Source organism: Lepisosteus platostomus, chromosome 26 (assembly GCF_059453375.1).
Source record: "Lepisosteus platostomus isolate fLepPlt1 chromosome 26, fLepPlt1.hap1, whole genome shotgun sequence".
NCBI classification, from domain to species: domain Eukaryota; kingdom Metazoa; phylum Chordata; class Actinopteri; order Semionotiformes; family Lepisosteidae; genus Lepisosteus; species Lepisosteus platostomus.
The window spans coordinates 15,062,737-15,086,474 of record NC_142636.1 but is presented as its reverse complement, the minus strand read 5'-3'; the positions used below and the strand labels follow the sequence as shown (position 1 = coordinate 15,086,474).

The following is a 23,738-nucleotide window of genomic DNA, read 5'->3' as shown; positions in this document are numbered from 1 at the left end:
CCCTGCAGCCCTCTGAGGGCATCTCGAACCACCCCATAGAGCGGGGTCACATTTCTGAAAACCAATCTCATCTGAACTAGACGCAATGCTTAAAAGTCCAATTTTAATACGGCAAGAATTTGCAGTGCAGTCGGATTTTTAAATCAAGGAAGGTTTAAAATGAAGACCCTCATTCAGAAGAGCGTTTGGCTTTAGGCGGTAAAACAGATATTCCAGCCACTGACAGAACTGACAGAAGAGCACAAGGCACTATCACGTCACAAAGAGGTTAAAGGGACTGAATCAGTCTCCTGTGTTCCACAACAAACAGAGAAGAGATCGGATCCAGGTACGGACGATCCTGATGGGAGCGGGTGTCCAAACAAGGACATGGCGCCACAGAGGGAAAATTAAAAGGGAATCCGAGGTGGGATGGAGACGAGGGAACAGCCCCCCGAGCCTAAACAACCAGGCAGGTGAAGTTTCAAGACTCGCTTAGCTCCGGGACTACCGAGTGATCCCCCCTCGTCGTCCGCCGCGGTTCTGGGGAGCAGGAGCCCCTTCGAGAAGCAGGCGCGGACAAACAGGACCGGTAACTCCCCCCGCTCCCGCCCTACCTTGCCGCTGACCAGGTCCCGGTGCTTGTGGCAGTAGACCTTCTTGTCCTCCTGGAAGACGCAGTTGTTGGAGCGAGCGCACATGAAGTGGTAGTTACTCTGGCAGGACGGCAGGCAGCAGCCCACCGTCGCCCCCGGCTGGTTGCATCTCTCGCAGCGCTGGCAGAGTGGGGGGTGGGCCCAAGAGAGAGGAGGTGGTCAAGTAAAGAGGGGGCGGGGCCAGATGGGGTGTGGCATGGAGGGGGCGGGGCCGGAAGAGAGGCAATGGTCAGGGTAAAGGGGCGGTGTCAGGTGGGGGTGTGGCATGGAGGGGTGGGGTTCGAGGGGCGGGGTCAGAAGAGAGGAGGCGGTCAGGTAAAGAGGGGGAGGAGCACAGAGGCCAGAGGGGTGGGGTGGGGGAACAAAAGATGAGCAGAATAAAAGCAGGAAGAGGAAAACGAGGGCGAAAAGGAAAGAGGACGTTATTTTTCAACACCAAGAGCAATTTGGTATTTGTACTATATAAGAGTAAAACAATCCAGCAGCAGGCGGCGGACTCCTTCTCTCTCACCATGAGCCTCCCTCGGGTCACGGCGCTGTGGACGTGCATCAGAGAGCCGTTCTCTTCCTCGAAGACCTCGGCCGACCACAGAGAGCAGTTGACGTGGGCCCACTCGTTCTGACCCAGGTACAGCAGCCTGCCCGCATCCTGAGGAGGACACGACGAGTGGATGGAGAGCGAGAGAGAAGGGCGTCAGCGAAGAGCAGGGTCAGGGAGCAAAGACTCTGCACCGACGGCAACCGGCGCCTGATCAAGCCACAAGCTCCCTCCACGGTCCAAAGACGCAGCGGAACAGGGATCTGAAACCCAACCTGTTCGGGTCTGTATCAGACTTTTCCGTCCCTCAGAATTGGTCTCCTTCAGAAACAGCCATCAGATGGAACGAGAGCCTCAGTGTGAGCTCGCTAACGAGCTTCCCAGCGAGCCCTGTGGACTGAGCTGGGAGATTTCCTCTCATCTCCAGCCCCGTGCATTCATATGCGTTTAACGCCAGTTCAAGACGGGCACCCAGTCACTGGTTATGTGTACAGTGCTTTAAGGCCTGGTCTCCGGTGAGCAGTTTTTAGTTTGAGTGTTAAACAGAGTTAAACAGCTGGTCCAGATCTGGTCAGTCAGGGGCTGGGGAACATCAGGCCACCCATCGGGAACAGAGAGCTCCAGATGTTTCAAGATGCCCCGCCAGTGCGGTTCTAACTCAGACATGACGAATGCAATACTGCACTCATCCAAGCCAGGAGCACAGGGACTCCTCATGCGCGCTATTCGGTTTTACTTCTGTTTAATAAAGTTAAACGTATGCCTGTGAAACCTTAATGAATGCTACATTCTCACACAAACATCCAATCACAAAAAAAAACTTTTGTTCACGACAGCACTGTAAATCATGTTACTTTAACTTAATCTTTCGAAATAACATCTTTAAAAGCTGTGGTCTCAAACAATACTTTCTTCTGGGAAAGGCCAAAACTTCAGTCTGCCTAGGGCACAAAACCTGTATTACTTCATGCCCAGAGGGATGTCTTACGTGCCCTGGGGCATGATGGGCAATATAAGCTCCATGTTTCGCACATGTAGGCAATAAAGAGAGAACATGCTGCAGGCAGTGGGTGTGAGAAATATACCACTGTTTGGATTAGGTGGTCTTTATGAAAACCAGTGCTTTTCAGAGCGTCTCACAAGCTGGATCAGGTTCTGTTCAATCTCGGATGACCTCAGCCCTCAAGCGAGGGGCGTCGATGACCACAACGGGCCAAAATACCAGAATGACGCCACCCTGCCTCACTTGGCTTGAGATGGAGACTGACTTCCACCGGCCCACCCAACAAGGCGAAGTCCACGCGGAGGACGGCTCGGCCCGGCCTGTCCGAGCAGCTTGTGCCTCTCCGTACAGCACAGGGAAAGGGGGCCAATGGATATTTGGGCGACTATTTCAGCCCGGCGAGCGCAGGCAGACAGAGACCCGCTTGAAGCACTTGATTTTTTCAGGAAAATCAGATGAGGGGAGACCGGATCGCAATCCCCGTTAGCAGGCAGAGGAGGAAATGTCCTCAGTCTTCAGGACACAGCCCTGCTTTTTTCCCAGTGAACCGGCAACAACGTCACCTATACGCAGGCGTAAATACGATGACGCAGTACGCAAGACGGCCTCGGCCCGGGGCGGGACTCACGTTGGACTTGGTGTCTCCGTATTTCTGGCACAAGGCGCACTGCCTCTCGTCCTCCTTGGACCAGCCGGTGTCCACGTCGGCCCCGGACGGGCGGCTCCGCTTCCCTGCAACAGCAGCACATGGGTCCTGAGCCCCCAGAACCAGCCCCTTACAGAGCTCAACCCTCGCCACTGCACATCTTCCCACCAGGCGAGAGGCGGGATCTCTTATCACAGCGGCCTGTGAATCACCCCCCCCTCCCCCCAGATAGACGTTATCTGTTTCTCGGTTCGCTTTATCAAACCTCAACTCCTACTTCTGGGAAACCGATAAATAGAGACGGCGCACTGCCCTCTGACATCCTCTTATTTAAAACAACAGGAAGCGAGCTGCAAAAATAATGCTGGTATTTCGACAGCAGTGACAGTGACCCCACCGTGACAGTCACGCTAATAACTGTTAAAATATCGACTTAAAGATGCAGATTCATCGGCAGAGCCACCACGTTTTACTCCCTCTGCTTCTCTCTTCCCTGCGCTTTGCTGCACCTTTGGCCTTGAGGCGGTGGGTTCTGGTGTTGGTCCGGGGATGGGGCCTCCTGCTGGTCGGGGTGGGGATCTGCATCCCTTCCTCCTCGGGCTTGATCTCTAACTGGGCTTCGCTCCGCCGCAGGCCGGCGGCGCCGCACCAGTCCTCGCGCTCGCGCCACTGGGCGTAGACGTGCTCGGTGGAGGGGGGCAGGACTGCGTTCGGGAGCATCCCGCTGAGGGTCCGGAGAGCGTGAGGACAGGACCGGGGAGAGAGAGAGAGAAACAGGTCGAAATGAACAGAAACCCCAGTTCAACAAGCAGCAGCCCTGACTGCTTTCACATCCCGTACCGAGAACCTTGGAAAACGTTTTCTGATCCTTTTCATGCAGAACAGCCTCAGTGCAGCCTGTAACAGTTTGGTTAGTTTCGTGCTCTGGTGGTTTTCACCCTGTTGATTACTCTTCCCCTTGATAACGTCAAGTCTGTTCTTATTATACTTTAACAGACCTTGAGGCAGCTGGGTGACTGATCCATATTCCAGTAACTCAACCACACTTACATCTTAACACTATGACCTTGAACATGTGCTGGTGTGGTCTACTTCACTGACTAAGTTTAAAAACTCCAAACATATTTGTCCTGTACTGAAAAGCCAGCGTCGTCTCCCGGTCTCTTTAAATTCTCTAGTTGGGCTATCAGGTGTTGCACAGCCTGCCTCCTATGTGCCTACAGGAGCTCCTGTCTCGATACACTCACTGTGTGCCCCTGGATCTGAGCTCTTCACATCCTACATCAGGGGGCCCAGCCTCTTCATCTCTGGACTCCCTTCCTGACTCTTCCTATAACCTGTTCTTTTTACATCTCCCCTTAAGACTTGTTTTCCATGGCCTTTAATGCAGAGTCTATTTCATCTTTACACATGGTTTTTATTCAATTTCCTGTTTGCTCAACATTATGTGTATAATTATTTCAAGAGACTTAAGCACGTTCTGGATTGAAAGGCACTATATAGGAACTGAAGTGAGTGATTGATAACTGGACCTTTCCTTGACTAAGGGTGGCAGATGTAGAACAGTCCCAAAAGTAAAACAAGCTTTATTAAATGAGTACCCTAAAATGTACCAAGTCTGTGCAGTACAAACTTTTCAGAAAAACAACACTGCAGCCAAGGCCTACAATGAAATTTGAAAGCAGAAAGAACAGGAAATGAACAATGCCATCACCTCACACACACATGACACTTCAAATGTAAACACTGTGGTTAACCTCGGCAGTATCGGCAGGCTAAAGCTCAGGAAGTTCCCTGATCTTTCTTTTTTTTGAATGCAAAGGAATGCAAAGCAGACGACACTCTGGCCGGCTCTGTGTTGTTGCAAGTTTCTCAGAAATCTACCTCCGGGAGCCCCGACGAACCATGAAAAAATGATGCGAGAGGAGAAAACAGTCCAGGGCCAGCCAACGGAAACTCGAAAGGGAAACACCGTCTGTCTCCGACGGCTCAAAGACGGAACACAAAATTCCATTCCCACACCTCCCACGCAACAACTAAATAGAACACTTGGATGCGCTTGAATGTCAGCAACAGATCTTTTTCGTAAAATCAGATGAGGGGAGGCCAGATGATGTTAGCAGGCAGATGAGGAAACGTCCTCAGTCTTCAGGATACAGGCCTCCTTATTCCCAGAAAACCGGCAACAACGTCACCTATCTGCAGGCGGAAAAACGGTGCCAAACACACACACACAATCAGCCATCAGTACGCAGAAACCCAGCCTGGGTCTTCCTTTCTCGTGTGGACTCTGGTATTGGCACACTGTGCCTGAGGCAGAGCCCTCAGGCCTGGGGCGTTTTATCAGAGGTATACGTCCCGGAGGGCCTGCGATTGTGGCAGGTTTTCCTGGGATCTTTCACAGCTTTCCCTCTGCCCTTCAGGTGCCGCCCCTTTAAGTCAGTCCACTTCTGCCAATAATTAGCCAATTCAGCTTGTTAGGAGCTAAGAGTTGAGCTGGTTTTAAAAGAAATTCCGGACCGGGAATGGACAAACCATGTGGTTAAGCGAGAAGAAGCTTGCCTTATTCCACAAACGGAAGACTTTCAAGCTTTCCGACTGGGAAACAGCGGCCAAAGGCACATTCCCAGAGAAGTCACAGCAGTGCTGTAGCTGCCAAAACTGAAATCATCAAGGATGGCTTGGTACAGCCTTCCATGGGAAGGGATGATTATTCCAAAATCTCCAGGAACTATTCCATCAGAAGCTGCTCAAGACAGTTAATAGCTTCACTTAAGTAAATAAGATCTGGGGCAGAGTGAGAATCATCTGTGCCAAGACCGCACTTCACCACACTCTGAATGATGGGATGCATGTTCAGAGGAGCTGCATCAGATCAGTTTCAGATCAAAGCCGTTTTCAGCTCAGACTGCAGACTAATTTCAGGCTAACAAAGACACTTTTACGGGTACCTGGAGATCCACAAAAACTAAACGTCCTTTAAGGAAAACATGGCCTCGATTATACCACCAGGATGTTGACGGGAACACCCGTGGTGTGGAGGGAATTTCAGGACACCAACAGAGGGAGGGCATTCACCACCGCTGAAGAAATCGGAGAAAAATAACTCCCCCACCACCAATTTACACACACCATCTGCGAAAATCACCTCCTGTGGGTTCACAGCCCATTAAGACGCAGAAGAGTCCAAGAAAATAAAAGAGGAACCGATAAGACACAGCTTATTGGTTTCAAAATTTCCATCTTTCGTAAGCTATCACAACAGTCAATGTTGTGAAAAAGGTTTCAAAACCATGTCTGTTCCAACAGGCGGTGTGGGGGGGCGGGGGGGAGTTCCGGTTCAACTCCTTAAATATCTTAAGGAATTTACAAGGACCTTGGATTGTGCAACGGCAGGTAAACCTGCCCTGCTTTAACTCCTGCCTCGAATGAAAAGCAGGCCTAGCATTCATCGTCTTTAATACCAGCACTGAGCCGTCCAAAAGATAATTATGGACAAGTAGGAGGTTGACAGGTCCTTGTGCATTCCTGAGAATGTCTGTCACAACACACTCTAGGACTTGGGTTATCGCGAACACTGTCGTGTCTGCTCTCTCTGTGGGGGAAAGAGCTATAAAGGATTAGGAGTTGTGACAGTTCAGGGCTGCTGTATCACCTCTGGCTGGGATCTCTCACCTGCATCTTTCCTTCAAGCACAGGACAACTGGACTCACAATAGTTTCCCACTCTTAGGCTCTGGATAAGCTATCAGTTTCTCCTAAGGTCATTAACAGTTAAACCTGTCCTCAGCTGTGGAGCCCCCTAGCCTGCGAAAAAGCCCTTTTATATCCTGAGAGGCAAGCGCCTCACTGAAGGCTGAGCCTCACCCCTCAGAAACCCTGCTCCTCTCTGCTCCTGCACTTGCCTAGGGATGTAGCTTCCTCATCAGAACAGGGCAGAGGAGCCTACAAACTACAGCACATAGGGTCATACTTGGATAGACACTTCTCAAAACTTTGTCCAAAATATACTTCCTCATTCTGTTGCACCATTACAGCATCGTACAGTGTGTGCAAGGCCCTCCGACGGTGAAGGCTGGTCACATTCAAGCTGCCTGCAGGTCTCGCCCAGCAGCTGCTGGGCACGGCTGACTGGACTGCAACATCAGCCCCACTGCGACCGCCCGACATGACGTGAGGGTGTGGTGATGGTGGTGATGATGATGATGATGATGATTTCTTTGGGGAGGGGTCTGCACTTACGTGGGGAACTCTTTGGAACGCGGATCCCACAGTTTGGTGTCCTGGCCGTTGAACCAGCTGAAGATCTTCCCCAGCAACTGCGGGAGAGAAGAGGAAACAAAAAAAAAAGACTGACTTGTGGGTGTCGGAGCACCACCACCGCCCTGAGAACACAGCGCCCGAGCACACATGCGCCCCCTCTTCCAGTGGCCCGTCGAGTGAAGAAGATGACTTAGCGCCAAGTGGTTATCTCCAGACGACCACAACTGCGGAGCTCACAAGCTGGGGAGGGTTAGGGAGGGGGCATCCCAGCAAGGCGACTCCCACAATTTCAAGTCTGCGGCAATGACGGCTCGAGAGAGCCTCCCATCTCCCGCAAGAAAAAACTCCTTCCTGTCGAAGCAGCCAAGCAGCCCCCGCGACACATCAGCGCAGTAAATCTGGTCTTGGAGCCTTCGACTGCCGCCTTGCAGTCCCAGAACCCCCCGCTCCACAGCGCGGCACCGCTCTCGACGCAGCTGCCCGCCGGGAATTCACTGGGGACCCGCCCCGCCCCGGCCCGCGAACAAGGGTTTCACAAAGCCAGGCGAGCGCCGACGCCGAGTCATCTGCGGAGCGAAACCTCGAAAGGTCCCCGGCCGCATCATCAAAGGGCGCGGTAACCACGGCGAGGCGCGAGCGGAAGACGCACAAAGGGAGGAAATATCTCCGGGGTGCCCCAGCCACAACCCCCCGTCTTTAATCAGCACCTTCTGTACACCAAGGCCCCCCGCTCAGACATTCAGACAAACCTTCTCTTTCTCAAGTTCCCTTTCGTGATTGCTGCAAATTGAAAAGCCCTGTTTCAGCTTAAAGAAATCTTGTTTTTTTTCTTTTTTGGTCGCTGTGAAACCGATCGCCTGTCTTGGCAAAGGACGATGTGGCAGGACGCTCCCGCTGTGTGGGGCAACACAGGGCTCTCCTCCTTCGAAGCGAAAAAATGATAACAGGAACGACTCAGCCGAAAGGCCTTGACCCGAACAGGCACATCAAGCAGGGGCCCGAGAGAAACCTACATGACAGCGTGAGCAGGCGTGCTCCTCCTACACCCCACCCCCCCCCCGCGAGCCGTGACCAGGTAACCTGCCTGAGCGGTTTCCCCGACGACGGACATCACCGCGGGCCCGAACCCGCGCCACCCGAGAGCCACACTGCGAGGCTCAGCCCCCGACCCACGCCGCGCAGAGAGCGCAGGGCCAGAGCCGAGAGGGAGGACTTTCAGAAGAGGAGGAGCAGGAGGGCCGCAGGGGTTAAAGGTCATTTTGCAGACGGGTCGGATCACACCTTTGCAAAGCCGCTTAAAACGTCCTTTTCAGAAAAACAGCTCCGGAGGCCTTCAAAACGGCCGGAGAAAAAATGCCCCCCCCCCCCCACCGCGACAAGAGCACCCTCACCGTCAGGTAGTAGGATCGGGCGACGGAGGTGGGTCGCTTCTCCTCGGGAAGACTGCTCTCCTCCTCCATCCTCCCCCGGATCACCTGAACCACGTCCTCATGGAATGATTTCTGAAGAGAGGGGAGACTGGTTTCTAAAGGGTCTGCTTTTGCAACAGCGAGATTCTCAACTCGGCTCAATTCAAAAACAAAAGCCAGACAAGGCCTGGCTAGGAAACACTTCCACTTTTAAGACACGTTTGCCCCTCAGCAAAACAGAAGCAACCCTGCACCTGACATGTAAGAACAGACGAGCCAGCGACAGCCTTCTTCTGAGGCTCGTGAGCTGTAATGCAAACCAACTTGTCTTGGAAGAGCTTTAGGTAGTGGGGAGAGAGGGAGAGGAAGGATGGGTGAGGGTGAGGGAAGGGTCTCACCAGCGTGGTGTAGAGGCCGCTGTCGAACTTCCTGCCCACAGCCCTCAGGTCACAGATGGCGCCGCCCTCCGCGCCGCCGCTGGCGCTGTCCGTCAGCGCCTGGCACTGCGGGGAGACAAGAGCCGTCAGCCGACGCCGCAAGGCCCCGGCCAGCGGGACCGTTTCAGCACACGCCCAGGCCACTCCGCTGCCCGGCGCCACAGCCCCCCATCTCACCCCGGATCCCCAAGACCCGACTCATAATGGGCGACGGCGACGATAACCCGAGAAACAAAAGTTCTAAAAATAACAAATTAAAGATCTTTCAACGAAATACTTGTCAAGAAAAACTTTTAAAGACCAATAACACCACCGGCTCCTCTTCATGTTTTCTCCCATTTCCTACTGCGTTGCAGCGAATTACTTTTGGTCCCCTGAAATGGGGGGACGATGTATAAAAAGGGCTGCGATTCCTATATGGTTCACCCAATACAGACGTCAATACCCTTGAATGAAAGCTGACATTCTGCACTTTAACCTGATGGTTCCTTTGTTTTATTTCAGATCCAATGTGCTGGAGTACAGAGCCAAAACAGCAAAAATTGTGTCACAGTCCAAATCCGTATGGACTGCACTGTATATAGCAGCTGGACGAGACCCTCAGAGCAATCAGCTACAATCTACAGACAGAGCAACGTGGGCCGACCAGCCGCTCGGCGGGGTTATCAGCTGGCTGAGGCTCTCCTGCCGACTCCCCCTCTGTCCCCTGTGCTCTTCTCTCACCTCTTCGCAGTGCACCAGGTGGCCGGTGAGCGTGGAGGTAAGCAGGCAGGCCAGCACCTTCTCTATCCCGGCCTGCAGCTCGGCGTTCAGCAGCTCCTTCCACAGGCTGGGCTGGGACTGGCCACAGGGGGCGCAAGAGTACACGACGCTCTCCGGCAGGCTGGACAGAATCTCATACAGCTCGTCTGCCGCGGGAGAGGGAGGAGGTTTTCCTGGTGTTAGTTACAAGGGCGTACTGATACAAATCGAAGGCGCTGAATTACATCAGGTCAGCTCACCAGTTAACGACCTGCCGACCGCACAGTGGTGAGAGGGTGACTGAATACACAAAATCTCCCAAAACTTGGATTTGACTTGGAGTCCATTTGCTATTTTTACAGATTTTAGCCTCCCACTATGTTCAGAACCAAGCTAAGGTTCAGGTGACAATTCTCACTGGCACTACTGCAGAGTCTCCGTCCACTGGAGGAGAGACACAGCTCTCACTGACAGCACTGCAGGACCACAGCAGAGTCTCCATCCACTGGAGGAGAGACACAGCTCTCACTGACAGCACTGCAGGACCACAGCAAAGTAGGGGCTACAGAAGTCAAGCATATTAAGAAAAACAAATACCAGGAATTCAGTACCTTCTGCAATCCATTTTCCCACCAAACCACATTGAGAACTAGCTGCAGATAAGTCACAAAGCAGCCTGTGTCCTTTCCAAATAAATAATCTCTTGCCCTCAGCTTGGAATCGTACTGAGGGCCCTGGCGGCGGTACTGCAGACTCACCTGAGAGCCCCTCACACTTGGCATGGACCCAGTGGTTACACTTGACACACTGCATCATCTGACTGTCGTAGTCGTTGTCCTCGTAGCACTTGAAGCAGATGGGACAGTAATTACCTTCGAAGGAAAAGAATAAAAACACGATAGCCGGAAACTCTCTTGCTGCAAGAACAAAAAGGGTAGGTCTCCTAAGGTGAGCAAACAACTACTGTTGCAGGTGCAAGAAAAACATTCCGATTTTTTCGTGGTCAATGCTTGAGGGCACAAGGAATTTGAGCGTACTGGTAGAAGAGAGGGGTGGCATGGTAGCACAGGAGTCAGCATTGCTGCCTCACAGCTCTGAGGCCCTGGGTTGCCGTCTGTGTGGAATTTACTGTTTATGTTCTCCTTGTGTTTGCATGCGTTTCCTCCGGGTGCTCCAGTTCCTTCCCGGGTGTGTGTGCCCTGCAAAGGAACTGGCGTCCCACCCGGGGTGTGACCTGCCTGGCACCCGCTGCTTGCTGGGATAGACTCCGGCAACGCATGGCTGGCTAGAACGGCTGACCTTCCAGGGGCGGGGTGTGAAAGTAGCGCTCCCAGGGGTCTGTGTGACATGTGACTGGTGTGCGCACACATCTCCGCCCTCCGGCAGAGTCCCAGCTCCCTCTGCCGCCCCTACCCTGGTCGTAGAGCTTGGTGCAGTCGGGACACAGGCTCTTCTCGTGGTTCCACTCCGTATCCCAGCTCTTCCCCGGCGTCACGCCACAGCTCTTGCAGCGGATGCAGGTCATGCACACCTGGGGCGACAGGTGAAGGAAAAGGCAAGGGCTTGACTGAGGCCTGTGGCACTGTAGAGACGAACACGTGTAAAACCGAAGACCTTTACTGCCGGGCAGAAAGCTCCTGCCCTGGACGTGTTCCAGCTTTCCCTGCACAGAGGAATTTGCTGGTTGTTGATGAGACCGAGGCTGATGGCCAAGTGGGAAAGCTGCACCATGAGGGGGTGAAGGGTTGAATTTTGGGAGGATGGGGTCAATGGTAAGCAGCCCTGACATCGCTCGCCAGCTCACAGCCTCTCCCCCCCCCCCCAGGGGCGCTGCTCCCGGCTCGGCAGCGCCTGTGCCGTACTCACCCAGGACTTCTTGCGCTTGTTGGGTTTGGGATAGTTGGGTCCCAGACAGGAAGGGTGGTAGCAGTTTTGGCAGCGCTCGCACTCCAGCAGGGGCTGCGGAGAGGCGGAAAGCATCGTGATGACACACCTCTACCCCTCTCGCTCGCCCCGCCCCCAGCAGCAGGACCACCCGACCGGCGCGTCCCGCCTCAGGCGGGACGACACTGCAGACCGGCAGCGGCGTCAGCCACTCGACCCCGCAGGGACACGGACACGGCCCGGCAGCCGAGAGAGAGCAGCGGGCCGGAGCTCAGCGCGACATCAGACACCCTTTCATTCCAGTACCAACACTCTTCCCACTTCCGGCTTTGCACTTCATCGACCTTTCAGGAGCTTAGCAGGTCACACTCTCTTTTGAAATAAACTGCCGCGTGCCTTTCATTTCTTCTGCCTCCGTAATCACGGGCACTGCCACCGGCACCTGACCGCTCAAAACCAGAAACAGAATCCGCTTTGTTCACGGCGACCGGAAAGAGGACACCACGAGCTCACGGTCAGCCACCGCAGAGCTGTCACGTCCCCACAGAACCCTCTCTCTCTAGTTACCGAAGATCTTCGCCACCCTCCCCCCTAGGACAGGACTCTCTCGGGCCGGACCCCCTCACGAACAAACGACACCTCCCCACCTTGGAGTGCTTGTTCTTCCTCCCACACACATGGCAGAACTTGCAGCGGCGACAGCACCAGTTCTCCTTGTTCTCCTGCAGGGGGCGCTCTCCGGGCTCCAGGCAGAAGCGGTGGAAGGGCTCACAGCACACCTGGCAGTACAACATCTGGAGGGGGGGGGCAGGGCGAACGGAGAGCACGCACAATGAGATTGGCGACAAGACAGCACCGAAAAACAAAACACGACGTGCGTATACAGTAGACGTGTGGAGTTAACACACAAGCCAGACTCTGTATTTTACACACTGTTATACGATTCGATATAAAACACGCCGTGCCGTGGTTTAGCGACATGTGGATTAACCGGGTTTAGTTTCACACGCAGCGGGACCACGGCCCCGAACAGGGGTCCGGTAGCCGAGCCGGCGGGGTGGGGTCGGAGGTCGGGGGGATTACCTCATGCTGGCCCTTGCTGGCACACAGCAGGCAGACGTACTGAGGGATGATGGGAACCGAGGTGAGGATGCTGAGCCCTCCCATCAGCCACACGTTCCTGATGTTACAGTCCTCCTGTGGGCAGAGGAGAGGCGGGCACCCCAGTGTTAGGATTCCTGGGTACACACACGCACCCCCCCCCCCACACGCAGGGAGAGGGGAGCGAGCCGGCGGCTCGGACACACAGACGAGCCGGTGAACCGGGCCGAGAGACCGAGAGGGGGGGATGGCTGGGCTGCGAAAATGGACGGACAGTCAGGAAAGATAGGCACACAAACGCCCCTCGTGCCACTGGTGTACCATGAACACAGAGGTCCACAGAACGCCCTTAGAACCTCTCCGGCACCGTCTCGGTATGGAGCGGGCCTGGGGATGGATTAACGATTAACAATCATCACGTCGTCTTGGACAGAAGCAAGGCAGGGGCTTTGGGCGGTGCAGGAGATCAGACGAACTGACGCAGGCTCCTGTCACAGCCTGGGCAGATATTCTGACTTGGCCCTGAATTTTCACTGTGCTCAGTTCAGTGATTGTTCTGGATTTGGATCCGAGTTTGTGCTCTGGCAACACTCTCCCTGTGTGCTTATGCCCCCGGCTGGCTACAAGCTCGGTCTGTTTCCTGACCCCGGCCTAGATCCCGCTTGTTACCGATATCTGCCTGCCTGCCCAGCCTCACACCTGGGTTCACCTCACCTCCGCAGCTATTACTACAGTTCCGGCGATAAGCCAGAACACACAGGTAGAAACCTGTGCAATTTGTGGGAGAAACCAGATCCGACGGGCCGATGGACGCCAGAGACCAGGAAACGGGCCGGGAGAGAGAGAGAGAGACGGACAGCAGACGGGACAGGAAGAGGCTGACCTTGAAGTCGACGCGGATCTTGTGCGAGGGCTCGGAGGGCTCTTTCTCCCTCTGGGCAAACCCGTTGGCCAGAGCTGCCAGCACACTGGGTGGGGTCTGCTCCAGGGGGCTCTGGGGGAGAGGGAGACAGCGGGCGTCAGGCCTAGAGCTACCCTGCGCCGCCTCCTCTGCCACCACCCCCACGCACTCCTGTGATGCTTTAGCCACCTTGTCACCTCCCTCCACCTCCCGCTCCTCGGGTTCGGGCTCGGTCTGCTGGCCATCTTCCAGCGGCCCAGCCTCCTGCGCGGCCTGCGCAGACGACCGCCCTGTCTGCGCAGACTCCTGCTCTGACTGCGCATCCCGCTCTGTTTGCGGGCACTGCTCCTGCAGCAGAGCCAGCTGCTGCTCCTTCCCCTGCTGCTGCTGTCCTCGCCGAGGTGCCTGCGGGATGGACTGTTAAAGCGAAAGCAAAGCAGGGGCGTTACACAGCAAAGCCGCTCACAGCAACAACCAAAACAAACAGGAAGACAGGAAGCAGCGCAGAGATCAGACCCAGGAGCGAAGGAAGCTGAAGAGTGAGAGAAAGCGAAGCAGAGCCAGGCGTGCCACACACAGGGCGGGTGAGCAGGGGGGCCCCCCCGAACACTGAACCCCCACACACACACAGGTGTGCGCACCTGTCCATGCAAGGAAAGAGTCAGGTTAATGATTCAGACGGCCGGATCAGGGATGGAGGGGATCCGACTCGAGACGACGGCCTCCGGGCTCGATCGTCAGACCAATCGCTGGAGTCGCAGGAAGACAAGAAAACCATGGGGCGCGACCGGGCCGCCGAACAACAGCTCTCCGGCGGGCTCTGGACAAAGAGCTTCACAGGGGCTACAGCCGACATCTTTACTACCGCAGGCGGATGTCGGGCATTTGAAGGTCTTTTCCGCAGAGCCTTGATATCTGAAGAAATAACAGTCTTCAGGAAAGACTACACAGTGTTCTCCATCCAGGCTGGCGTCTATGAGCTCAATGGTATCAGCCAGTTCCCTCCATCCCCGAGGCACAGTCACTGATGAGCACAGAACCAGTGCTCCTGTATCAACCAGTCACAGTACTCCCACTCAGCCCCGCCATCTACAGTCAGAGTAACACGCAGGCAGGTCGTATAACGTTTCCTATAATAATACTTCTGTCTCAATCAGTGTTCTTCTAGTCAAACCGAACTAGACCTGATCCACTGGACCAGTTGCCTCTGGGGGGAAATGAGTACAGCAACACTGTGAAACAGGAGCACAGTTCTGAGCCACATGCCGCTAGCTCTCGACCCTGTGTGTTAGTGAGTCAGTACGGTGCACGATGCACAGAGTGTCTCGACCAAAGAGTGCTACATCCACCCACTCAGAAACTCTCCAGGGGTCTCCAACAGGTTTGCAATGCTAGTTTCAAAGAAGGGAAGAGAAGTGTATCATTTCACAATCCCACAAAAAGGCAAGAGTCACAGGTGAGGGGTTGCTTTGCTCACGGCTCCCCAAACCAACACAACCCTCTTCTTCAATCTGGTCATGAAAGCCCCGGCGCTGGGCGGCTGTATGACAGAATACCCCGGCGCCAGGTGGAGAGTGAGAACTGTGGGTCCCCCCTGCCCCCCAGGACAGGTGTCGTTCATGCCAGGAGAAAAGGCAGAACAGGTCTTATTAAAGGGTCAACGCTGATCAATCCAGGGATAGAGAAAACGGGATCTTTAGGAACTCCTGGAGTGCTTTCTAAGCAGGTGACCCCCCTCTCCCAGCACCCCCCTCCCCCTCGGAGCGCACGGTTACCTTGTCGGAGCGCCGGCGGCTGGGCTGGCCCCTCTGGCCGGCCCGGCGCTGCTTCGCGCTGTCCTCCGACTGCTCGTCATCGTCCGGGATGTCGTCCAGGGGGATGAAATCTGTTTTCGGACAAAGGGGGCGGGAGGGAGAGGGGGGGGGTGAGAATGGGGAGTCTCTCGCGCACGAGCCGAAGCAGTAAGGCGACACTCGGGACACCGACAGCCGCGGGACAGCCGCGGGACAGCCCCCGGAGACTCGCCCCCGGAGACCCACCTGCGCTGCGGTGAGCGCTGGCCCGCCGGCGGCCGGGCGAGGACGCGGAGGAGTGGCTCGCCGGCAGGTCGGCCTCGGAGTCGTCCGAGTCCAGCAGGTCGAAGTAGGAGCGCTGCTTGGCGCAGCGGCGCGGCTGCTTCCTCACCGAGCCGCCCTGCTCGTCCGGGGGGGGGGCCCCCGTCGCCGGGGACGACCGGGCCCCCTCCCCCTCCTCCTCGCTGGACTGGTACACGCTGAGGGACGAACGCCGGCGTTTCCCTAGGACTGCAGGGAGAGACACAGCACAGAGAGAGGGATGTCAGACTCCTGTCAGGCCTTCGTCATCATTTCTCCCAAGAATCGCAGGTCTATAAAGGATTAACTGCATAACAAGATTAACACAGCACTGAGAGAGAGGGGTTAATACAGACACACTGACTGGACACTCCAGTACATTAACACTGCACTGAGAGAGAGAGGGGTTCATACAGACACACTGACTGGACACTCCAGTACATTAACACTGCACTGAGAGAGAGAGGGGTTAATACAGACACACTGACTGGACACTCCAGTACATTAACACTGCACTGAGAGAGAGGGGTTAATACAGACACACTAGACACTATAGTACACTAAATTGCAGTTTAAACAGTTAACCAGACTGGAGTAACACTGACACCTAGTGGCCACACGACGGAGGTGCGAGCTGTCAGACTTACTCTTGGTGACTCTGGTTCCCTGTCGCATCAGCTTTCTCTGCTCTATCTGATCACATTTCTTCAACCTGGAAGGAGAAAGAAAAAAGGGGGGAAAAAAGCAGAATTAAGCCTGTATACAGTGTAAACAAGTTTTGTTTTTCTTGAAAGATACGTTTTTTCCCCCCAATCTAAGGCCTGGGTGGCAGGCAAGCAGCATTCCTGCAGTGGGGAAGAGAACTCTCGGGACACGGGAATACGGCCTCAGCTCCGTGCCCTGCTGCAACTGCAGGGGCTGCTTCACCAGCCGTTCATCCAGGGATCACCGTGCAGCCTGCGACCTCCGAACCCGCCCCCCGATAACACGCCGGACCGCTCGTCAACGATCCAGTTCAGCTCGGCCCCTGCTGGCAGCACGGGGGACGGGGCGGAGCTGATCCGGTCCGCTTCAAGCCGCCCCGCCCCGACCCGGGAGGCAGCCCGCAGGAAGCCTGCGCCTCGACGGGAGCCCATCGCTCTCCTTTCCCCGCACGGCTCAGGCGCGGGCCGCGGCACTTACACGCAGCACTGGCGCTTGGTGTTGGGGCCCCCGAACTTGGGCTTGTCCAGGCAGTTCATGCACTTGGCGCAGTCCTCCACGTGCAGGCAGCCCTTGCACGTCCCGCAGCGCCGGGACCGCAGGCCCAGCGGGCCGAACCCGCCGCGCCCGCCGGCCGAGCGCCGCGGCCGGGGGGGCTTCTGATCCGGCACCACGGGGCTCTCCGGCTCCGAGGGGGACCCCACATCTGTCGGGAGAAGAGGGGTGGGGTTAGCGCTCGGCAGGAGGGCGGGCGGGCGGGCGCGGAGGGCGGCGCTGGCGGCGGCTCACCTTCGGCAGCGGGCGAGGGCGCGATGCCCTCCCTCTCGTGCAGCGGCAGCGCGCTGAGCCGCGGGATGTCGTCGGGCACCATGGCGCGCGGCTGCCCCAGCACCACCGCGGCGTCGCGGCACACGTGCTTGATCCTCGGCCCTCCCCGCGGCGCCTCCTGCTGACACACGGGAGCAGAGCGGTCAGGGGCACCGCACCTCCGGCGGGCCCCACCGAGACCCCCCCCCCGAGCGAGGGGCCCCCCTCCCCTCTCGTACCTGGGGCACGTTCTCGTCCTGCGGGGGCGGCTCCTCCACAGGCGCTCTCTGCTTCCTCACCACCTTCCTCCTCTTCAGCCCCAGCACGGCGTCCCTGGAGCCCACGGTCCCCGAGCCCGGCAGCAGCTGCCAACAGAGAAGAGAGGTTCAGAAGCAGCCCCCCTTCTGAAGTAATCATTACTATTTCAGTATCCACACTTTATGCAAATATTCTTATTAGAACTCAACTCAACAAGAAAAAGTTTAGGGAAAAAACTGTCCACTAGTTCACATGAAAGCTTATTTCAATGTTTCACAGTCGTTTACCCAACAAGCAGACAGGTCACCGAGGTCACAGAGGGGCAGGGGGCATTCTGACCACTGGACAGGTCACTGGGGTCACAGAGGGGCAGGGGGAGGTGGGGTCACTCTGCTGGGAGATTCTGACCACTGGACAGGTCACTGGGGTCACAGAGGGGCAGGGGGAGGTGGGGTCACTCAGCTGGGGGTATTCTGACCACTGGACAGGTCACTGGGGTCACAGAGGGGCAGGGGGAGGTGGGGTCACTCTGCTGGGAGATTCTGACCACTGGACAGGTCACTGGGGTCACAGAGGGGCAGGGGGAGGTGGCACCGGCTTCCCACACCTGAGAGGACTTGAGCTGCTTCTGCTGGTCGATCTTGATCAGCTGCACCTTGGCCCTCTTCAGCAGGTGGAACATCCTCTTGTTGGCGCCGGTGAGCCGGATCTTGTGGGAGGTGCCGCTCTCCTCCACCACCACCCGGTCGCCCTCCGTGCTCGGGTCCTGCTGGGACTCTCCCGGCGCCGCACCCGACAGGCTGGGCGCCCAAAGCTCTCCTTCGCCCAGACGTGGGTTAAAAAACGAGGGAAAAAAGGACACAAAACCAGCAACACTCAGAAATAATCACCTCCACTGCTGCCTTTTTTCTCTGAAACGCAAGATGGTCCCTCCCACAGGTAGGTCTGATTCTGAGCATTTGTTTATCTGCTTTTCCCTGGTATGTGCTTGGTATCCCAAATTCCGACGGCACAGGAAACTATCTTGTCAGTAAGCTCTGAAATGCACAGACATGACGTAGGCAAGCAAAGACACGGATTCTGGACAAGCACAGTGCATCGCGCGGCTCAGGCAAAAGACAAAACCTACCTTCTCCTTGCGCTGAGAGCTCGGAGGAGTCTGCAGGATCCACGCCGGCCTGGTCCTTCTCCTCCTGCTCCTCCTCCTCCTCCTCGTCGTCGTCTCCCGGCGCCAGGGCGTCACAGCCCAGCGGGCGCACACGCACGCGCACGGCGACCTTGCGCACCACGCCGGGCGAGTCCAGGTCCTCGATCTTCAGCTTGGCCCTCTCCTGCGGCTCCCCGTCCGAGCCGTCCGCCGGGGACGGGCTGGGGGGGGCGCGGCTGAGCCCCAGCTCCGGGGAGCCCCCGCCCGCCTCCGCCCCCGGCTCGGGGCTGGAGGCGGGAGACGCAGGGTCCGCGGCCCGCCCCCTCGGCCCCTCCCCGGCGGGCCTGTGCTTCTTGCCGGCGCGGCCCGTCAGCTTCTTCAGGGACTCGCAGATCTTGCCATGCGAGGAGCCCGGGTCGAGCTGGGCCGCCGGCTCCAGCAGCGCGGCGCCGTCGGGGGAGGCCAGGGGGTCCGGGAGGCTCTTCGCCTGCGGCACCGGCGACACGCCTCTCGGCTTGGCCAGCGTGTAGACCTCCCCGCCGCCGGACGCCGTCAGCACGCTCCACCTGAAGCTGGGCTCGCGCAGCAGGGACCTGCGCTTCTCCGGGAGCGTGTGGTCCGGGGCTGGGCTGTCCGAGCCGGGCCCGGAGTCCGGGTCGGGCGTCGCTGCTCCCAGCTCCTGCTCCTCCTCCTCCTCCTCCGTAGCTCCCGGGTCGGAGAAGCCCCCTCCCGAAATAGCCCCATCGCCTTCTGCTCCAGGGCCCGAATCGGGCAGGAACGGGGCCGCCCCGTCCCCCTCCACCTCCTCGAGCTTAATCCTGGGGGCGCGCGGGTGGCCCCCCGGGTGGTGGGCTTTCTTCGGGGAGTGCCTCCGCGGCAGGACGGACATGCCGTCGTCGTCCATGAAACGCTTGGGCGTCTTGATGACCCGGGAGGAGCGGGCGCTGACCACGGGCATGATGAAGTGCCGGATGTTCTTGAGGAACCTGGACTTGCCGCGCTGGAGGTCCCTGCAGGCGGGGTGCGGCGCCTCCCCGCCCTCCTTCTCCGCCTTGCAGAGGAGCTGCTGGGCCAGCTCGCGCTCCGCCTGCTTGGCCAGGGACGGCGGCCGCCCGCGGGGCCGCTTGGCGCCCAGGAACATCAGGGCGGAGGAAGCCGGCTTCCTTCTGTACTTGGCCTTCAGGATGCCCACCAGCTTCGGGCTGGTCGGCGCGGACGTGGCGGCCGGGAGGCCTTCCTCGCCGGCCGCCGCGGGCGCCACAGCAGCCTTCCTCTTCACCCTGCGGCCGATGTGGGGCCTGCGCCGCCGGCCGTGCTTGAGGGGCTTTGCCGGCAGGTCAGGCTGCGGCAGCTGCGGCTGCTGCTGCTCCTCCTCTTCCTCCTTCTCGTCCGACGCAGGAGGCTCCAGAACCAGGACCTCTCCCTCCTGCGTCTCCTCGTCCACCGCCTTCTCAACCTGGGGCTCCGGCTCCGGAGGGGTGGAGACCGGCGGCTCGGGCGCCACCGTCTCCGAAGCCTCTGCCGGCGGCGGGGGTCCCGTCTCCCCCTCCGGAGCTGGGGGCGCAGGTGTAGGCGTCGGCGCGGGCGCGGGGCGCACTTTCTTGGAGCGCCGCCTCTTTCTCGGGGCGCCGCCCGCGGGGGCGGGGTGCGTCCTCTCCACCAGCGCGTCGATCGCGGGCAGCAGCACGGGGACGGCGGGCAGGGAGGGGGGGCTTTCCGCGCGTGGCTTCTGCACCGCCCTGGACCTGCGCTTGCTGTTGGACCAGGGCCGGTGCCCCCGCCTCTTCCTCGGGGAGCCTGCGGGGGAGCCCAGCTTCGCCCTGGGAAGAGGAGGGGGAGGAGGAGGAGGAGGAGTGGGGGGAGGGGGAGGCGGAGGGGAGGAGGAGGTGGGGGGAGGGGGAGACAGGGGAGGAAGAGGGGCCGGCTCCACCTGCGCGGGCTGCTCTCCCGGGGCTTCCCTGCTGCTCCCCGAGCCCGTGTCTGGCTCCGCGAGCTCGGGCCGGATCCTCTCGATCAGGAGCGAAGGCTGCATCCTGCTGCACTGCTCCGGGGAGAACGGCAGGAGGACGGTGGGGGGCTCCCCCAGGGGCTCCTCCCCGGCGCCCTCTGGCCCGCGGGCCGTCCTCGCTTTCCTCTTGGCCGACGAGCGCCGCTTCCGGCCCGGCCTGCTCGCCGGCGCCGCGGAGCCCTTTCCTCGGGCCTCCTCTTCGGGACAGGCGATCACCCACTTCTCGCTGGGCTGCGGTGTGTCCTGGATGTCCTGGGTGTCCTGGGGCTCCTGGGTGTCCTGGGGCTCCCGGGGCGGGCTCTCCGGCACCCTCGTGGCCTTGCCCTTCCCCTTGACCAGCGTCAGCGTCCAGACGAACTTGCTCTGCTTCTTCCGCGAGGAGCCCTTGGCGTCGCGGCCCGACCGGGCCCGGGCGGAGCTGGCCAGCAGGGCCTTGGGGTTCCTCACGCGCTTCAGCTTGAGCCCGGGGATCCCCAGCTCGGGGCCCTCCGCGGCTGGGCTGCGGCTGCCGGCTTCGGGGGTCGGCTCTGGGGGCTGCGGTGGTCCTGCGGGGCAGACTGCGGGCTCCCCGGCCGGCGGTTCGAGCGCGGCGGCGGCGGGGGCCAGGCTCGCCTCTCTGCCGGCTCTCCTCCAGTGCGCCCTCGCGGCTCGCTTTCCCTTGCCCCTCCGTCCCGGCGGTCTCCCCTCGGTCTTCCTGCCCCCCGCTTCCAGAGGGGGCGCCCCCGCACTGTCGGCACCATCGGCGCTCCTGAGCTCGGAGACGGCCTCCGGCTTTCCGTCTTCCGGACGGGACTTCGCCCTCTTCCACCGGGACTTCGGCCCGGGCCTCGCGGCTTCCGACGCCCCCTCGGCCATCCGGCCCAGAATCTCCGGGTCGGCACACGCGGCGCTGTCCGTCCTCCGGCGGTCGGACCTGGGCCCTCTCCGCCTGCCGTCCAGCTTCAGGCCGGGCCTGCCCCTCTCCAACCTTAGGCTTTCCGCCGCCTGGGCGACGCCCACGGCGTTGTCGCTCCTGCCTTCCCCCGCGGAGAGCGGCCTCCTGCCCCTGCCCCGCGCCCCCTGCGGGACCCTGCCCGGCCCGGGGGCGCGGCCGCCCCTCTGCTGCTCCGGCCGTCTCCCGGTCTTTAATTTCACGTGGGCGCTGGACAGCTGGGCCCCTTGGATTTTCCTGGCTTTCGACACGAACTTGAACCCGGCCACCTTCAGCTTCTGCTTCTTCTCCGTCTTGCCCCGGGCCGCCGGCGCGGACGCCTTCCTGCCCGTCTTCCTGGCGACCAGCCGGATGGTCAGCCGGGGCTTCGCCGCGCCGCGGCCCCGCCCCCGCGCGTAGGGCGGTGCGGCGGTGGCCTTGGGCGCCCGGCGGCGGGGGGAGGCGGCGGCGGGGGGAGAAGAGCCCCACTTCCTCGCCGTCTTCGCGGCGGGAGCTCTCGCCCCTCCGGCTGCGCTCTTCTTCTGCGGCCTGCCGACCGGACGCTTCTGAGCCCGGGGCGGAGAATCCTTCCTGGCTCCCCGCCTGGGAGCGCCGGCCGCCGCCGCCGCCGCGGCCCTCGGGTCTGTCGGGTCTGGGGTGGGCAGAGGTTTCTCGCGCGTCTGTCTGGACCACTTGGCACGGGGAGCTTTGCCTGGCGGAGAGGGGAGGGGCGAGTGAACAAAGCGTTTGTGAAAAGGGCAAAAGTCTCAAAAACAGCGAACACTTATTTGCAGTTTCCCCTCCATCGGGAAGGGCAATGGCCTCCGGGCTACAAACGCGCTTTTAATTTAACTGATTCATTAGCCGGTTGACTAACTAACAAGATCATTATTAAGCTGCATCAAGCATTGCAGCGAAGGAGACTGGGGCCTACATGTGGAGCCCTGGCGCACACGAGTCACCGTCAGCGTCCACCAAACTCACAGGCAGCCAGGCTAAGCCCACCCCTCCCAAGCAGCCCGCTCGGGTGATCCGGATCGGCTCTCTCCTGCTCCGGCTGCTGGGAAGGCTGCGGGACATCCCTGCCTTTCTCTACACCCCCCACCCCCTCCATCCCGGCCTCAAAATCAGGCCAACTCCATCGTTCACACGCGATCAGCACCGTCACGAAGACGGGTGCGAGCGCGAGGAACGCTCTGGGATGAGACAAACCGCCCTCCCGGAAATAAATCTTTGGCAACGCGAATTCATCAGACCTGCCAGTAAAGCTCTAACAAGCCACCCATCGCGTGAGCACAGGGGTGCTGAGTAGAGAGCAAGCGAATGGGCTGCGTTTTTAAAGCCCCGCTCCTGTGGTCTGTCCGCCTGCGCAGACGCAGACACCTGCGCGGGAAGTCTGACACTCTTGAGCCACGGCTGCTCAGAGACGCACACAGCGGGTCGCACAGGAACGCACACGCCCCTCACGCGCCCGCTAACAGGGCAACCCAGACACGTGCACGCAACCGGGCCTACCACGCACATAAGACAAGACCGAGATAGTCAAGCTCAGCTCTCTATACGCTTGCAAAACCACAGGCACACTTACTCTTACCCTACCGAGCCACCCCCATCGCAGACCCTGTGGCAGCCTGGATGCAGCAGCCTGTTACTTCTCAGCCCCTCGAGCACTTCAGTCTCACTCGAATGCGATTTAAACTCCAAGTCAAAGAGCTCTGCTGTCTGAAGAATTACAGGACCTCCAAAGTAATAACCAGCAGAGCTCTCCCTCCCTCTCATGGCGACACTCCAGAGGAGGGTCTGGGAAAACCACACCGGGCAGTCGGCGTTCGGGGGAGAGCGGGCGTGAGTCTGCACAGCAGCCTGTCCGCCGGACGCCCCCCAGCCCAGGCTGGTCCTTCAGGAGGCACGCGCCGCGCCACGCCCGATCCGCCACCCCCCCCGCGGGCTCCTACTCCTCTTCCCAGTGCGGCTGTCCTGTGACGAGCCGCTTCTGAACCTTCGCTACAACGACGGAGTTCACTCTGGTGACAGCGCGTCGTCGGGAGGCGAAGGGAACTGCTCTCTCCTGGGTGTGTCTGCACCCGCGCTCAATTTGCTGCGGTCCAGGACTGACTAGCCTGGCTGCGCTGGGGTAGACTGCGATCATCACACACACCCAGCGCTGCACTTACTTCACTGCTCTCTTAAGAACAGACAAACACAGGGCGATTTTTTTAAGACCTCGGGAACAAATCTGAAAATTCTATTTTCGGT

General features: G+C 58.9%; 1 protein-coding gene and 1 long non-coding RNA gene across 6 annotated transcripts in view; both read right to left on the bottom strand.

Annotated features, from left to right (window-relative positions):
- The window catches only part of kmt2bb (lysine (K)-specific methyltransferase 2Bb), a 44,596-nt gene that overhangs the window by 15,191 nt on the left and 5,667 nt on the right, over window positions 1–23,738 (bottom strand). For 2 of the 5 annotated variants that reach the window (XM_088621178.1, XM_088621176.1), the window contains exons 3-25: window positions 18,547–22,194; window positions 18,025–18,236; window positions 17,399–17,524; window positions 17,142–17,301; window positions 16,833–17,058; window positions 16,298–16,362; window positions 15,597–15,860; window positions 15,333–15,442; window positions 13,747–13,974; window positions 13,540–13,650; window positions 12,639–12,752; window positions 12,203–12,349; window positions 11,538–11,630; window positions 11,085–11,202; window positions 10,430–10,543; window positions 9,654–9,838; window positions 8,892–8,996; window positions 8,476–8,586; window positions 7,064–7,140; window positions 3,332–3,546; window positions 2,805–2,908; window positions 1,147–1,284; window positions 597–755 (exon numbers count right to left, since the gene is read on the bottom strand). In XM_088621178.1, the coding sequence (XP_088477304.1) occupies window positions 597–755; window positions 1,147–1,284; window positions 2,805–2,908; window positions 3,332–3,546; window positions 7,064–7,140; window positions 8,476–8,586; window positions 8,892–8,996; window positions 9,654–9,838; window positions 10,430–10,543; window positions 11,085–11,202; window positions 11,538–11,630; window positions 12,203–12,349; window positions 12,639–12,752; window positions 13,540–13,650; window positions 13,747–13,974; window positions 15,333–15,442; window positions 15,597–15,860; window positions 16,298–16,362; window positions 16,833–17,058; window positions 17,142–17,301; window positions 17,399–17,524; window positions 18,025–18,236; window positions 18,547–22,194 (6,830 nt within the window). The remainder of the gene's footprint in view (window positions 1–596; window positions 756–1,146; window positions 1,285–2,804; window positions 2,909–3,331; window positions 3,547–7,063; window positions 7,141–8,475; window positions 8,587–8,891; window positions 8,997–9,653; window positions 9,839–10,429; window positions 10,544–11,084; window positions 11,203–11,537; window positions 11,631–12,202; window positions 12,350–12,638; window positions 12,753–13,539; window positions 13,651–13,746; window positions 13,975–15,332; window positions 15,443–15,596; window positions 15,861–16,297; window positions 16,363–16,832; window positions 17,059–17,141; window positions 17,302–17,398; window positions 17,525–18,024; window positions 18,237–18,546; window positions 22,195–23,738) is intronic. The other 3 variants (XM_088621179.1, XM_088621177.1, XM_088621180.1) reach the window with 3 other exon arrangements.
- On the bottom strand, window positions 3,792–7,053 carry LOC148640375 (uncharacterized). Its single transcript, XR_015930681.1, has 2 exons — window positions 4,022–7,053; window positions 3,792–3,975 (listed from the first exon to the last, which is right to left on the bottom strand). It is a non-coding gene; the product is annotated as an uncharacterized LOC148640375 (long non-coding RNA).